Raw genomic sequence first — 17203 nt, forward strand, 5'->3', positions numbered from 1 at the left:
GATTGTATTCCCCCGGTGCGTACTACATGCACTGTCCAATCCTCCCAGGTCACAATTACACCTGTAGGTTAACATTGTACAATCAGAGTTCCAACATACTTTCAGCAGAGAGTTGAATACCTCAAGCATCCTGAACATTCATCGAGTGTCAGGGGACAGCAAAGCATTGTGAAAATCAACTTCTCTCCTTGTTTTCAATCCCTTCTGCAATCCTTTCTTTTTTTCTCTCTCACTTTCTCGACTTTTGTTTTCATTTTTTCTTTCGTTTCACGGCGCCTGTAGGTGTAACTCTTCCAGCAGCCAAAGGGGCAGTGAAAGTTCTCTATTAAAACTGGGACAGCCCAACTCCCGACTGATCTCATGACCCTAAAAGCTGCAAATTTCTGTGGCACCTTTCATTGCCCTCAGGACTTCCCAAAGTGCTTAACATCCAATTTAGTACTTTTGAAGTCTGTTTACTGCTGTTATGCAGGAAATGCAGCAGTTAATTGTGCGCAGCAAACTGACACAAACAGCAACAAGATAATAAGATAATCCATTTTTAGCGATGTTGATTGAGGAATAGATATTGACCAGGACACCAGGAATAACTCCCCGGCTCTTCTTCAAAATAGAGCCGTGGGATCTTTTGAGTCCAACTGAGAGGGCTTTGCATTAAAGTCTTATTTGAAAGACAACGCCTCCAGCAGCAAAGCACACCCTCCAAACTGCACAGGACTGTCAGCCACAATTATGTGCTCAAATCTTTGGAGTGGGACTTGAGCTGCTAACTTTGGACTCAGAGGTGAGGCGTTACCCACTGAGTTGACACTTTGTGGAGGTGCTTCAATAACCTCAGCGACGAGTGGGGGAAACATCACCGGCAAAAAGCCATTGTCGTGAAACGTTAACGCTGCTTCTCTCTGCACAGATGCCGCCAAAGCTGCTGAGCGTTTACAGCATTTTCTGTTTTTCATCGGCTCCCTGTTTCTATCCAGTGTTACCTCTTGGAAAGTGGGTCTGGCTGGGTGTCAGGTTAGGAAAGGGTCAGGTTCGGTTTCTATGCCTTCCATGGGCGAACAGCCTGTTGACGCTTACTTTCGAGGCTCACAATATGAAGAATGGCCAGTGGGCTGACAGATCAGATGGCTTCTGATACTCCTGGACATACATACAAACACACACGGGCATATACACATACATGCATGCACAACTGCAGAAATATACACACGCACATCAGGTACACATGGGCACACAGAAACACAAGGGCAGTACCCCACAGAAGTGTTTGCACAAACGCTTCTTGGCACCGTCATTATAGAGCAATCAGCAAGTGGCTGATTTTATTTCATTCTTTTTTGAGGGTCCTGAAGCCGAATGCATTTACCCCCCACCGCACCTTAGATGGAAATGCGTCTATGGCCTGTACAATGTGGCTCAGTTACACATCAAAGAATCTATTCACCGACTAGGCTGGAAAATTTATATAATTTTCAAGAATTAATTTCAAGAAATGTCACTTTACGATTTAGCATCAGCTAAGCTGTGCAGGTTCACAACACGATGATGGCATCACATCTCTGTATCTATTTCAAATCGCAGCAAAAGTGCTGTAGTTATTCCCTCCTTCTCGCCAAAAATGTTTACTGGACTACTTCTCATGGGCTATATTGTGCTTTTCCGAAAGGACATATTGTATCCTATATAACACACCATGTCACCAATTTGTCAACCTTCATTGTGAATGGCATCTGAATTCTCTCTTATCACATGTTTAATGCCTAACAGTGAGAATTGAAGGTTACTAAGGTTCAGGAGATTGGCTTCATTCACAGTGACATTGATGAGAAAATGTTTGTCAAACATCAATTTTGAAAGGAGACAAGATTTATGCACTGCAACATATCATTGAAAACCAGAGTTTTTAAAAATGTCTGGCAAACACTTTTTGCCAGTGATGCAATCTCTTAAAGCTCTCAATAAGATGACTGGTGCTACATACTGAGTGTGTACTCTGTTCACCCCACTCACTGGATTCAATCTTCCAACTCTGTCCTTTTGTGCAGTCAATTGCAACTGAGGTCACAGATACGAAATCTGCAGTCAACTGCAACAGAAGTCAGTGGACGGTCAACTGCAACAGCAGTCTATCTTCCTGTAGTTGACCATTGTACCTCACTGGGAGGCCTTGTGGAGCAGTGGTCGCATCCCTACCACTGGACCAGAAGCCCTGAGCCCGAGTCCAATGTCAGGACTTATTGCGAGGGATGAAAGCGTTCAAGAAGCTGCTAATCAGCAGCACGGCGGCACAGTGGTTAGCACTGCTGCCTCACAGCGCCAGGGACCTCGGTTTGATTCCGACCTCGGGTGTCGATGTGGAGTTTGCATGTTCACCCAGAGGATTTTCCCCCACGTGCTCTGGTTTCCTCCTCCCACAGTCTAAAGAGGTGCAGGTTGGATGGATTGGCCACGATCAACATGCGGGGGTTACAGGGGCAGGTTGGGGGAGTGGGCCTCGGTAGTAGTGCTCTTTGTGAGGGTCAGTGCAGCCTCTATGGGCTGAATGGCCTCCTTCTGCACTGTAGGGATTCTATGGATTATAGGAATCCTTCCACCACTTACCCCACTATTCCCCAAAGGGTAAAAAAGTGTGGGTGTGAAGATATGCTGAAAGAAATCCTGATGTACTTGCGACGCTCCTGATTGTTCCATCTGGCGGCGCTCAATAAAATGTCCAGTCCTGAAACAGCCTCCAGCTACAAGGACCATGCTCGATAAAATACTGATTTTTAATCTACTTCTTTGACATCAAGTTATATATTTGAAAATCAATTGATCTTTATCAACTTTGGGCTCCGGGTGGCTTTAACATATAACAGGTGAAAAAGCAAGGCAAACATAGATTTAAAAAAAATATCACAACTTTAAATGACTGGATGCAACTTTTCACCTATATCTCCACACACTTGTTTGGCTGAGTATAGCACAACTGAGAGAGGAAGAGTGAGTACAAATAAAGGAATTACAAATCACACAGGTGGCACCATTAGTTATACATCAACCTTTCACCTCAGAGAACTGGACTCACTTCCAAAGTAGGCCGTTGGGACAAAAGTCTCCTTTGTCTGCTGGGCATGAGTCCTGGGTGAAGTGTTTGGGTTCTCTCAATCTCCTTGTCAATAGTACAAAAGGAGCTTTAGTCTATATCGATCCTGCACTGTACCTGCCCTGGGAATGTTTGATGGGGCAGTATATAGGGAGTCTTCCTTTGTATCTAACCCATGCTGCCCTGAAAGTATTTGTTGGGATAGTGGAGAGAGACAGCATTAAGGGGAAGCTAGACAAGCATGTTACTCACTGGGTGAAGTGAAATAAGGGTGAGATGGAGGAGTCTCATGTGGACCACAATGTGAATCAATTGGACAAACAGCCTGATATTGTGCTGTAAATATGCTACAATTCAACCTAAAAGAAGCTGAGAGGCATTGCCTTTTATGGCGTGCGTCCGTGAACGTCCTTGTACGGGAAATGTGTGTGTATATCAAAAAGTCAAACTTAAATACTTGCCAATGTTTACCATTCTGCAGACTTTGTCCTTCATAAATCATTTCAAGTCTGTTTTCAGCAAGATAAAGCAGAAGGGTTTGTTTGTTTACCGATGTCTAAGGTATTATTGGTGGGATCACACAGACACTGTGCCGAAGCCGTAACGTCACATTCCTCCCCACAAGCATGGGCCGCAGCGATATTTATGCAACACAGTCCGATCGATGCCAGCTTTTGTGGCACAGGAAGGAAAGTAGGTTAACAAACTTCTCCCAGTGAAGACACTGCCCTTTTAATAGGGAAACTCACTTCTGGCAGACTGTATGAAACTCACTTAAACATAGTTTAACATTCCACAAGAAAAAATTGGCTTGTCTTCATACAACTGCTTTCACAACTGAGGAAGTGCCCTTGCGTTTCACAGCCACTGAAGTATTTTTTAAGGTGTGATCACTGTTGTAATGTAGGAAGTGTAGCAGCCAATCTGCAAACAGTGAGTGGCAAAGTGAGAATTACCAAATCGTCTGTTTTTCGATGTTGATTGGGGGATGAATATTTCTCAGGGCACCAAGGAGAACTTCCCGGCTCTTTGTCAAAATAGTGCCGGGGATCTTTGATGTCCACATTAGGGGGCAGATGGGGTTTCGGTTTAACGTCTCAAACAAAAGACAGCGGGGGCGATTCTCCGAGCCCCTCACCGGGCCAGAGAATCGCCGCAACCGCGCCACGACGCCCTGATGCCGGTGCGCGATTCTCCGAGGTGCGGAGAATCGGCGGCATTTGCGCCGGCGCGTTTGGCGCGGCGCCGGCTGCTGGAATCGGTGGGGCCGCCGATTCTCCGGCCCGGACGGGCCGAGCGGCCGCACCGATACGACAGAGTCCCGCCGGCGCCGTTCACCCCTGGTCGCTGCCGGCGGGAACTCTGCGTGAATGGTCGGGGGGGCAGCCTGTGTGTGGGGGGGGGGGGGAGGCTCCTTGACTGAGGGTGGGGGGCCTCCAATGAGGTCTGGCCCACGATTGTGGCCCACCAATCGGCGGGCCGGCCTCTCCACCCCCCGCCCCCCCCCACCCCCCCCGGCCTACTTTCTGGCGAGGCCGGCCACTAAACACCGACCCCATGTTGGGTCGGGGCCGGCGCGCACAAGAAGTCCCCCGCACATGCGTGGGTTGGCGTGGCCCAACTGTGCATGCGTGGGTTGGCGTGGCCCAACTGCGCATGTGCGGGTTGGTGCGGCACCAGGAGGCAGGAGTGGCGTGAACCGCTCCAGCGCCGTGCTGGCCCCCTGTGGGGGCCAGAATCCGTCGTGGCGGGGCCTGGTTCGCGCCGTTGTGAAACGCTTGGGCTCAATATTGGAGAATCGCCCCCAGCACCTCCAACAGTGTAGCACTCCCTCAGTCACTGTACTGGAGCTACAACCTCAGGATCTCTCACCATCCCACCCTGAGCAACTTTTAAAAAAAACTAGGTTCTGATAACCACCTTCATGTGAGAGAAATCATCACTGAGACAGAGTTATAAAACTATACTTTTGGTAGCTATACTGATTCCAAGTTACTGTTCCCTTCAGGTCCCACAGAAAATAAATTGCCCTGAATTCCCCACAAGCTTTGGGACTGGCACATGCATTTTCCAACAGAATTAACAGAACAATGTTATTTAATAAAATAATATTCAGCAGCAGGAAAACAGATTTGAGTTTAATATCTCTCTCCTCCCCTTCAAAAAGAGAATTACGTCTGAGAGTTTTTAGCAGCACAGTTTTGCTCGGCAGGAGTATTGTAGGGAACACATGAACTCATTGCAGCGTCCTTCGAAGGAAGGTAAACAGAGACAGTTAAGCAGAAGAAAATGAACTTCAGACAAAGAGCGGTAGGCACACAGAACACCCCACGCTGCCCTGAGATCTGTTCAATAAAAGCAAGCACCAGTTAAGGAGAAGCAATTCCCCAGTCAGTGCCTTATTAACACACAGTGAAATATATTTTCTGGACAGTAACACACACAAGCCGTAGAAAGCTACAAACACACACAAAGAAACACAGACACGCACACACACACAGCTCTGAGGAGTTCAATACCTTGCACTTCACTTGTCATCTGGAGCTCTCTGCTTAGTAATTTCACTCTCAGGACAAAAACAATCTCCAGTGGCTCTTTCGCCCCCTTTTTGTGTTTTTAAATAGTACAGAAGGGAGCCACTGCAGCACAGGAGGAACCAAGAGCCCTGTGGGCCCCTCTCTGCATACTCGCACGTGCTGGAGGTAAACAGTTGCCCCACTTTGAGTGCTCCAGATCTTAAGCTCCCCCTGCAAGCCCTGTCACTTTGACTAAACGAATAGCAAACCCTTTGACAGTCCACCCCCACTCCCTTTTCTCCTTCCCTCCCTCCGAATCCCAATGAGGACTCAAGATTCCCAAAGAACAACAGCCAAGTGCTTGACTGACTGCAGGGGCTGTTGGAACACGCCCCTGCATCATCTCCCCCTGCAAGCGGCCATCTGGCAGGTGGGGACTTCCATGAGGCCCCTTCAGAATTCCAGCTCTCTCTCTTTCTTTTGTCCTTCTCTCCTGTACCTGCAATGCCGCAGAATGATCATCCCTGCATTATGACAAATCAAGGCAGGCATACTGCTACTACATCACACTTACACACTGCCTGAGAGAGACTAAAATAGGGATAAGGGCTCGATGAAATAGCAGGCTGGGATAAGGGTGCATGTCAAAATAAGAGCCGCTCTTCACACTGCACCACTACAGTGCTCTCTCTACCAGCAGGGATCCAGCATTAGCAATTGATCCCATTGAAGTGCATGGGGCATGTACTGCTGAGAGAATGCTGTCCACAGAGGGAGTGTTCATCAGAGAATGTAACAAACAGACAAGCAACGCTGTGCCCTTACAATAGCAGCTTTCACTCACACAGTGCCTTTGAGGTAAAACGTTTTGAGCCATTTGAAGGGAATGATTATCAAAGTTTGACATCAAGTCACACAAGGCAATATTTAGCTCAGAGGTTTAGTCAAAGATGTAGTTTTAAGGAGCCTCTTAAACGAGAGATGGACAAGTTCGGGGAGGGAATTCTGGAACTTGGGGTTTAGTTGGCTGAAGGCACAACTGGCGATGGTAGAGTGAAGACATTGGAGATTAAGGGGCAGCACGGCAGCATTGTGGATAGCACAATTGCTTCACAGCTCCAGGGTCACAGGTTCGATTCCCGGCTTGGGTCACTGTCTGCACGTTCTCCCTGTGTCTGCGTGGGTTTCCTCCGGGTGCTCCGGTTTCCTCCCACAGTCCAAAGATGTGCAGGTTAGGTGGATTGGCCATGATAAATTGCCCTTAGTGCCAAAATTGCCCTTCGTGTTGGGTGGGGTTACTGGGTTATGGGGATAGGGTGGAGGTGTGGGCTTGGGTAGGATGCTCTTTCAAAGAGCCGGTGCAGACTTGATGGGCCGAATGGCCTCCCTCTGCACTGTAAATTCTATGATTATAGAATCATAGAACGATGCAGTACTAAAGGAGGCCATTCGGCTCGTCGCTCTTGTGCTGCCTCTTTGCTAGAACTATCCAATTTCAGCCAGCTGCCCTTTTTCCACAGACGGGTACATTGTGTTTCCTTCAAGTACTTATCCAGTTCCCCCATGAAAGTTACTATTGAATCTGGTCCCACTGGCCTTTCAGGCAGTGCATTCCAGATTATAAAGACGTACTGTGTAGAATAAGCAGTTCCTCATGCCGTCTGCGATACTTTTGCCAAGGACCTTAAACCTTTGGTTCCCATCCCTTCTGCAGCCTGAAACAGCTTTTCTTTATTTACTCTTCCAAACCACTCAATCCTGAACACTGAACACCCGAGCAAGAGATCGGAATTGGGGGAGCGCAGAAGCCTCGGAGGGTTGTAAGGCTGAAGGAGGTGACAAAGCAAAGGGGGAGCAAGGCCATGGAGAGTTTCAGAACAGGATATGTCAGGCAGGGGGGCACATTTCCGTCTTCAGGTGATGAACTTGAATGAGAATAAAATCCTATCAACTTCAACATTCATTATATTCGATGCTATCAAGGGGAAACATAGAGCAGGACGTCTATATTCAATCCCCAAGCTAACGGAGTAAGAAGGTGCCACCCAGGCAATAATTGATGCTTGAATTTATGCCAGTGCTCCTGCATTTGGGAGGAGGACTCAGATTTAAATCATTGTCAAATGTTGTCTGATAATCACTCTTGAGTGATGCCTTGGGATGTCTTTCAACATTAAAGGTGCTATGTGAATAGAGGATAGTCATAGAGTCAATAAGGCACATAAATGGCCATTTGGCCCATAAGAGTTGATGCTGGCTCTCTGTAGAACAATCCAATTAGTCCCAATCCCGTGCTCCATTCTCCTTAATCTACCATTTATTTATTGATTTATCTACCAGTGAGGCAACAGGGTTAAATGCAACCTTTACAAAACTCCTAGTCATAAGGAATTCAAGGAGGAATAAGAATGATAGGAACAAAATAGGATGAAATTGCTTGGGCTTTGAGGGCAAGATTACCAGGGCATGTGGCAAGATTACCAGGGCATTATCAGCTTAATGGAGACCTCCAGTGTGATGTGACATCTATAAACAACATTTATATAAACTGCCTTTAATGCATTGAAACATCCTACAGTCTTTGTTAAACGAGAAACAGGTAGCTGAGTGGTGAGATAGGGTAAGTGTTGGATTGAGGTGCCAGCTCTGGTTGGACCTCATGTTGGCTATGAGCTGGGATGACAGTGAGATGATGGCGGAGATCTCCGACCCAGACTCCCACCAACTAATTATGGGGAGAGACTTCAACTGTGTGCAGGATCCAGCGATAGACAAGTCCAGCCGCATATTGGGGGCAAAACCAGGAAGGAGCTAAAGACCTTAGCAGATGGGAGGGGGGGGGGTGGACTTGTGAGGTTCAACAATCCGAGGGAGAAGGAGTTCTCCTTCTTCTTTCATATCCGCAAAGCCTATTTTTCCACAAAGACTTCTTTGTGGTGGGTAAGTCGGTGCTTCCAGGGGTGATAGGGGCAGAATATTGCGCAACAGTAATCTCGGACCATGCACCGCACCGCATAGACATGAAATTGGAGACAGGCCGGGCCCATCGCCCCCCATGGAGGCTGGACACCGCCCTCCTCGCCGGCAAGGCATTCTGCAAAACAAATGTCACAAGCCATCGACGGGTGTGTAACCTGCAACGAAAATGGGAAGGTTTCATCCCCACATTCTGGGAGACAATGAAGTCAGTGATAAGGGGAGAAATAATAATGTAAAGGGCCCTGAGGGATAGGAAGGAAAAGGCAGCCAGGCAACGGCTGACTGACTCCATATTGGAAGTGGATCAGCGGGACTGGATCAGCGGGACTGGATCAGCGGGACTGGATCAGCGGGACTGGATCAGCGGGACAGGATCAGCGGGACAGGATCAGCGGGACAGGATCAGCGGGACAGGATCAGCGGGACTGGATCAGCGGGACTGGATCAGCGGGACTGGATCAGCGGGACAGGATCAGCGGGACTCCACGGCCCCGACTGTGGAGCTGCTGGCGGAGAAGAAAAAGCTATCATTGGACTTTGACCTGCTCTCCACGGGGAAAGCAGTGAACCAGCTCCGCCAGACACGGGGGACCTTTTATAAGCAAGGGGACAAGGCCAACTGCCTGCTGGTACACCAGCTGAGGAAGCAGGCGGCCATGAGGGAGATTGCAAAGGGACAGGAACAGTAGGCTGGTCACAGCACCAGATGAGACCAGTGGGACCTTCTACCAGGGACTGTGCACCTCCAAGCCCCTGGAAGGGGGCTCGATGATAATAAGTTCCTCAACGGCTTGGACATACCAGCAGTAGGGGGAGGAAAAAGGACAGGGACTAGAAAAACCGTTAGGATTGGGGGAGATCATGGAGTGCATTAATCCATATAGTCAGGGAAGGCACCGGGCCCGGACGGGTTCCCAGTGGATTTCTACAAGAAGTTCATGGCCGCACTGGCCCTGCACCTGCGAGAGATGTTCAACGACTCGCTGTCTAGGGGGTCCTGCTGCCCACGCTGACACAGGCCTTGATAACATCGATGTCTAAAAAGGACAAGGACCTGACGGAGTGTGGGTCATACAGACCCATCTCACTCCGGAATACTGCCGTCAAATTCCTGGGGACGTCTCTGGCGAGGCGACTGGAGAGTTGCTTTCCAGAAGTAAGCGCAGAAGATCAGACCAGGTTTGTCAAGGGCGAACAGCGAATATCAGACGCCTGATGAACATTATCATGACCCCACCCGGGGAGGAGACACCAGAAGTGATCACCTCCCCAAACGCAGAGAGGGCCTTTGACAGAGTCGAATGGAGGGGTTGGAGTTTGGCTGTGGGCCAGGGTTCACCGCGTGGGTGAAATTGCTGTGCAATGCTCCCATGGCGAGTGTATGAATGAACTCCACCAGCTCAGGCTACTTCCAGCTGCATGAGGCAGGGATACCCATTGTCCCCGTTGCTGTCCACTCTGGCAATTGAGTCACTGGCTATCGCTCTCAGATCAGCAAAGGAGTGGAGAAGCATCCAGTGGGGAGACAGAGAGCACAGAGTCTCACTTTATGCGGATGACCTGCTCCTTTATATCTCAAACCCACTAGCCAGCATGCGAAAGCTAATGGAACTCCTGAGCGAATTCTCAGGTTACAAACCTGAGCAAGAGCGAAATCTTCCCAGTGAACCCCCAGGGGGGAGAAGCAGAGCTGGGAACGCTGCCGTTCAAACTGGCCCGAACCAAGTTCCGATACCTGGGGATCCAGATAGCCCACGCCTGGTAAAGGGAGACCCGGGGAAGTGGACTCGCTCCTGATGGGAAGAATGCAGACAATAAAAATGAACGTGCTGCCACGTTCCTCTTCCTATTCAGTTCCTTCCCGATCTTTGTCCCCAAAGCCTTCTCACCAAGGTAGATAAGTTAATCATAGCGTTTGTGTGGGCTGGAAAGAACCCCAGGATCCGCAAAAGCGCCCTGCAAAGAGGGAGCATAGCTTTATTGAATGGCTTTATTGAACCTCCTATTCTACCACTAGACAGCAAATGCAGAAAGAGTGTGGGAGTGGCTGGGGGAGCCAGAGGCAGAATGGGTGTGGATGGAGGAGACCTCCTGTATTGGAACATCCCTCCGAGCACTGGCCACTGCCCCACTCCCATTCCCCCCCAGCCAAGTACTCGAGGAGCTCGGCGGAGGTGGCCATGCTCAAAACCTGAAACCAGCTCAGACACCACGTCAAACTTGGTGACATGTCTTCTGCGGCCCCCATCTGCAGAAACCATAGATTTATCTAGCCGAAAATAGATGCCAGCTACAGAAATGTGGAGAAAGGACGAGGGGTGCAGACAGTAAGGGATCTGTAGATGGTAGAATTACGACCCTGGGGGAACTAACAGAGAAGCTTCAGGTTTCAAAAGGGAACGAGCTCCGATACTTACAACTGCGGGACTTACCTCCACAAGGAGACCACAACGTGCCCCCAGTTATCCGGACACACCCGACTGGACAGACTACGAACAGCGGATGAATTGGGAGACGGCAAATGTAGCGACATGTACGGACGAATGTTAGAAGAGGTAAGGGCCCCATTGGACGAGACACAAGAAAGATGGAGGTAGGAACTGGGCATGGAGAAAGGGGCAAGACTTTGGATCGAGGCACGACGGTGGACTCCTCCTCCTCATGCACAGAGCTGAGCCTAAAGCAGCTGAAGGTGGTAAACAGGGCGCACCTGACCAGAACACGCATGTACGGGTTCTTCCCGGAGTTGGAGGATAAATGCGCGTGGTGTCAGGGGGGTCCGGCGAACCACACCCACATATTGTGGTCCTGCCCCAAACTTGTCGGGTTCTGGACCACCTTTTCCAAGGCCATGTCCATTGTTGTGGGGGTGAGGGTGGATCCATGCAGGGTGTTGGAACAGCCAGAGCTCTTTCCGGGGTTGCCTGATGGAGACTCCTGCTCGGATGTGACGAATGTGATATAAAATAGTTACTTTAGAGATACTAGTTAATGTAATGTAGAAATAAGCCACTTTGATTCTGGCAGATAGAGACAAAGAGATTTGAGACCGCATGGAAAAAGCAGGAAGAGGTGTGTCTATGAGAGTGATGCTGCATTGATAGGGGCCAGAGAAAGGGATTGGAAGTGAGCCAATCAGAATAGATCAAACAGATCAGGAGGGATATAGGCTGACCTATGGGCGTCGAGTATGTGAAACTTGATACCATTTGAATTGATTTGCAGAGATCCCTTTGTCTCTTTGTTCATTCGCTTTCTGGAGTGTAGGAGACTGGATGTCTCTTATGTTTCTATGAAATGAATCAAGCTTGCAAGCTAAATAAAATAACTTCTTTTTACGTGCAAATCCATCTCAACTTTTATTGAGGCCAGACTGACGGAGAAAGAATTTTGGGAATCTACAGATGGAGATTGGCAGCGGACTGGCTGTCCAACCTAGCAGAATTCCTGAAACTGGAGAAAATAAAATCTGCCGTCAGGGGGTGCAGGAAGACTTCCTGTGCCACATGGAGGCAATTCACCAGCCTCTTTGAGGATCTGTTTGCGACCAGCAACTTTTGGGGGGGGGGTGGTGATGAACTAGGAGGGGACGGGGGTGCAGGGCCCCACAAGCAGCATTACAGAAGCACGCCCCAAAAGAAAGGCAGGTTCTCCGATGAGGCCTCATGGGCCTTGCCCTAGGGTACAGCACACTGGACCATCCACTCCCCCACGGGTGGCAACAGGAGAGGGGTTCTCCTTTGTTTTTTTTTTAAATATGTTTTATTGAAATTTTTTTCCCAAACAACAATTTTTCTCGTCTTACAAAGCAAACGCAACAATAACAATACAGAAATTTTTAACAATACACAAGTAACAAAACCTCTTTATCTTTGACCTAAACTAAACTACCCCCCCCCCCCCCTCCCCCCTCCCCCTGGGTTGCTGCTGCTGGTCATCTGTCTTCCCTCTAACGTTCCCCTAGGTAGTCGAGAAATGGCTGCCACCGCCTGGTGAACCCTTGGGCCGATCCTCTCAGGGCAAACTTTATCTGCTCCAGTTTAATGAACCCCGCCATATCATTTACCCAGGCCTCCAGTCCGGGGGGTTTCGCTTCCTTCCACATGAGTAGGATCCTGCGCCGGGCTACTAGGGACGCAAAGGCCACAACGTCGGCCTCTTTCGCCTCCTGCACTCCCGGCTCATCCGCAACTCCAAACAGAGCTAACCCCCAGCCTGGTTTGACCCGGGCCTTCACCACCCGCGAAATCACTCCCGTCACTCCCTTCCAATACCCTTCCAGTGCCGGGCATGCCCAAAACATATGTGCGTGGTTTGCCGGGCTCCCGCCACACCTCCCACATTTGTCCTCCACTCCAAAGAACCTGCTCAATCTTGCTCCCGTTATGTGTGCTCTATGTAGCACCTTAAATTGAATCAGGCTAAGCCTGGCGCATGAGGAAGAGGAATTTACCCTGCTTAGGGCATCAGCCCACATACCCTCCTCTATCTCCTCCCCTAGTTCTTCTTCCCACTTTCCTTTTAGTTCGCCCACCGACTCCTCCCCCTCTTCCCTCAGCTCTCGGTAAATCTCTGACACCTTGCCCTCTCCGACCCACACCCCTGAAAGCACCCGGTCCTGTATCCCCTGTGTCGGGAGCAATGGAAATTCCCTCACCTGTTGTCTAGTAAACGCCCTCACCTGCATATATCTCAAGAAATTTCCCCGGGGCAACTTATACATTTCCTCCAATGCTCCCAAGCTCGCAAAAGTCCCATCTATAAATAAATCTCCCACCCTCCTAATTCCCAACTGGTACCAGCTCTGAAATCCTCCATCCATTCTTCCTGGGGCGAACCTATGGTTGTTCCTGATTGGGGACCCCACCAGGGCTCCCCGCACCCCTCTCTGTCGCCTCCACTGTCCCCAGATATTCAATGTTGCCGCCACCACCGGATTCGTGGTAAACTTTTTAGGTGAGATCGGTAGTGGCGCCGTCACCAGCGCCTCTAAACTCGTCCCTTTACAGGACCTTCTCTCCAGTCTTTTCCACGCCGCTCCCTCACCCTCCATCATCCATTTACGTATCATTGCCACATTGGCGGCCCAATAGTAATCGCCCAAGTTCAGTAGTGCCAATCCTCCTCTGTCCTTACTACGCTGAAGGAACCCCCTCCTTACTCTCGGAACTTTCCCTGCCCACACGAAGCTCGTGATGCTCCTGTCTATTTTATTAAAAAAGGTCTTAGTGATTAGTATAGGGAGACATTGAAATACAAATAAGAACCTTGGGAGGACCATCATCTTAATTGCTTGCACCCTGCCCGCCAGCGATAGAGGCTGCATGTCCCATCTCTTGAAGCCCTCCTCCATTTGTTCTACCAACCGTGTCAGATTAAGTCTGTGCAAGATTCCCCAGCTCCTAGCGATCTGAATCCTCAGGTATCGGAAGTTTCTTTCCACTTTCCTTAGAGGCAAGCCTTCTATCTCTCTACTCTGGTCCCCTGGATGTATCACAAATAATTCACTCTTCCCCATGTTTAGCCTATACCCCGAGAAATCCCCGAACCCCCTCAAAATTCGCATAACCTCTATCATCCCCCCCACTGGGCCCGACACGTATAACAATAGGTCATCCGCGTATAACGAGACTCGGTGTTCTTCTCCCCCTCTAATCACCCCTCTCCATTTCCTGGAGTCACTCAACGCCATGGCCAGAGGTTCAATTGCCAACGCGAACAACAATGGAGACAGCGGGTTCTCTTTTGTTACTGCACACCCTAAAGTTACTATGCCCGGCATTACCCACTAACGTGGACCACACCGGCAAAATGTACACCATAAATTTATAGTTTAACCACCTGGAATGAGTTAAAATATGTAAAATATTTATTTCTGTTAACGTGGCTATTTCTGTGTTATGTTTTTGTTATTATTCTCACTCCTGTGTCGTACTTTTCTCTCTGAGCAGACACAATTGTATAGTATGTGTGTGATAAGTCTGTCTGTCTGTCATAAAATTAAAATCTTTCAATATAAACATTAAAAAAAACTCTGGTTGGACGAATCCCTGGAGGTTTCATTACATAACCTCCCAACCTAATCACCCCATCCGGGCAAATGAAATGCTTTATTCTAATCCCAGTATTTTTATGGAAAATAGGCAGAAGTGTTTAAAGTAAGTGAATAAAGCACATTTAAAAAGAAATCGACTTTTGATTGTTCCTCACCTAAAATTTTTAATTCCTCATGTCTCCAGGACAATCCTGGAGGGTTGGGGAGCATTGTGTTGGAAGAGGTGACCAGGAGCATGGTCCAAGAGTAGTTTTTGTAGAGGATTTTGAAGGACGCAAGCGAGGTGACAAGGCAGAGGGATTTTGAGGGAGGAGTGTGGGGTTAAGACAGCTGAAAACTCCTCAATTGAAGGATAAACGGGGAATGCAAATGAGGCCAGAATATGAAGGATGGAGGAATACACTGCCGCTATCAATGCGCGAGCTCTGTACTATTGTACGGCAGCAAGTGACCTTCTGTTTACACAAGGACTTGTTCTTCAAGTATGAGCAGAACTAATGAGGTTGTGATTCATGAGAGTCATGCTGGACATCACCGTGGAAGGCATCACACATCACATGAGACTTGCTCACGTCTCAGCCAAGTGTGCACAGATAGACACACATACACACGTCAGGTACACATACAAATGCTCATGCACACGCCAGGTACACATACAAATGCTCACGCACATGTGCATATATACATTCACAAACACTTAGATATATACAAATGTTCATCTACGTATACTCAAATGAACACAGTCATACGTGAACGGCCTCTCCCAGGCCAATATCCCCAGTATCGAGGCATTGGTCTCGTTCGACCAGCTGTGTTGGATGGGCCACATTGTCCGCATGCCCGACGCAAGACTCCCGACACAAGTGCTCTACTCCGAGCACCGCAATAGCAAGCAAATAGGGGGGCAGAGGACAATCTACAAGGACACACTGAACACCTCCTTAAATAAAGGCAACATCCCCACCGACACATGGGAATCGTTTGTCTCAGACCGCACAAACTGGAGAAGAAGCATCCGCGAAGACGCCAATCACCGCGAGCGTCTCAGGGTGATGTACGCGGCGGCCAAGCGTAAACAGCGGGAAGAGAGCCCAGAATCCAGAGCGTCCCCACTCGTCCACCTCATCAAACACCACGTACCAAACCTGTGGCAGAGTCTGTGGATCCAGGATTGGACTATTCAGCCACCGCAGAATCCACCTCTCGGAGTGGAAGCAAGTCATCCTGGACCCGGAGGGACTGCCCAGGAGTGAGAAGCGCGAAAGAGAGACATATATACAAATGCTCATCTACATATACTCAAGTGAACATACTCACATAAAGACACACGGACCAACAAATGTTCCCATACAGATGCTCATAAATACCTATTCACACACACACTAACATCCACACACATTCTGCAACAGGAGTCACTGAACAGCAATCAGATTCAGGCAAATTGTTGCCCCTCCAGTGTTGTCCTGGTTGAAATCAGCTAACTCAATATCAGCAATTTGCAGTTATTTAGCACTCTTTGTGAAACGCAATGTCACAGGGCAATTCACAGGAACATTATTGAGCAAAATGTGACACTAAATGCTAAAGAAACAGAATGACAAGTGAACAAAGGCTTGTTCAAAGAAGGAAGTTTTAGATAGCACCTTAAAGGAGAAGAGAGAGATGGAGAAGTGAAGAGATTTGTAGGGTTGGAGGAAGTTACAGTGATAGGAAAGGAGGTCAGTGCAGAAATCTGAACATAAGGATGAGTATTTCTAGATCAAGGTAACAATAATAATCTTTATTATTGTCACAAGTAGGCTGTAATGAAGTTACTGTGAAAAGCCCCTAGTTGTCACATTCTGGCGCCTGTTCGGGTACACAATGGGAGAATTCAGAATGTCCAATTCACCTAACAAGCACGTCTTTCGGGACTTGTGGGAGGAAACGAGAGGAAACCCACGCAGAAACGGGGAGAACGTGCAGTCTCCGCACATACGGTGACCCAAGCAGGAATCGAACCTGGGACCCTGGCGCTGTGAAACGACAGTGCTACCCGCTCTGTTACCGTGCAGACAGGGGAGTGGGATTAGGTAGAATGTTCTTTCAGTGAGCAGTGCAGATTCAGATGGGACGAATGGCCGCCTCCTGAACTGTAAAGGTTCTGTGGCTGTGTCAGCACAGACCCTCCTTCATCAAGGTTAGAATCAAAATTCCGATCATTACACCAACACCAGAACCACGATGGGATTTCAGGAAACTGGGAAATCTTCCGAGGGCAACTGACACCAACATCGGGTGAAATTCACCAACCACCCAGTATCTTCAACAGATTGATACAATTGATAAAAGCTCCGGGTTTAATCCGAGAGGTGAACCAGAGGATAACAGAAATAATTCAGAGGTATTGCCAGATGAGGGGACAATGTAGGTCGTCGAGTACAAGGGTGATGGGTAACTGGGTGAATCAGGATACAGAGAGCTGAGTTCTGGGTGAGCAGAAGGTTATGGAAGGTTGGAGTTCAACCAGGAGAGTGCTGGAATAGTATTTGAATAACTCAGTTTCAGAGATTATTTAACTTTAAGATT

At 48.6% G+C, this 17203-nt stretch overlaps 1 protein-coding gene across 6 annotated transcripts in view; it reads right to left on the bottom strand.

The window, feature by feature from the left end:
• The window catches only part of camta1a (calmodulin binding transcription activator 1a), an 840747-nt gene that overhangs the window by 302349 nt on the left and 521195 nt on the right, over nucleotides 1-17203 (bottom strand). The window contains exon 1 of one of the 6 annotated variants that reach the window (XM_072478071.1): nucleotides 5605-5864. The exons of the other annotated variants lie outside the window; for them this stretch is intronic. Within the exon in view, the coding sequence (XP_072334172.1) occupies nucleotides 5605-5623 (19 nt within the window). The 5' untranslated portion in view covers nucleotides 5624-5864. Of the gene's footprint in view, nucleotides 1-5604; nucleotides 5865-17203 lie in introns of those variants that run through there. 6 annotated transcript variants of the gene reach the window in all.

Source organism: Scyliorhinus torazame, chromosome 16 (assembly GCF_047496885.1).
Source record: "Scyliorhinus torazame isolate Kashiwa2021f chromosome 16, sScyTor2.1, whole genome shotgun sequence".
Taxonomy (NCBI): domain Eukaryota; kingdom Metazoa; phylum Chordata; class Chondrichthyes; order Carcharhiniformes; family Scyliorhinidae; genus Scyliorhinus; species Scyliorhinus torazame.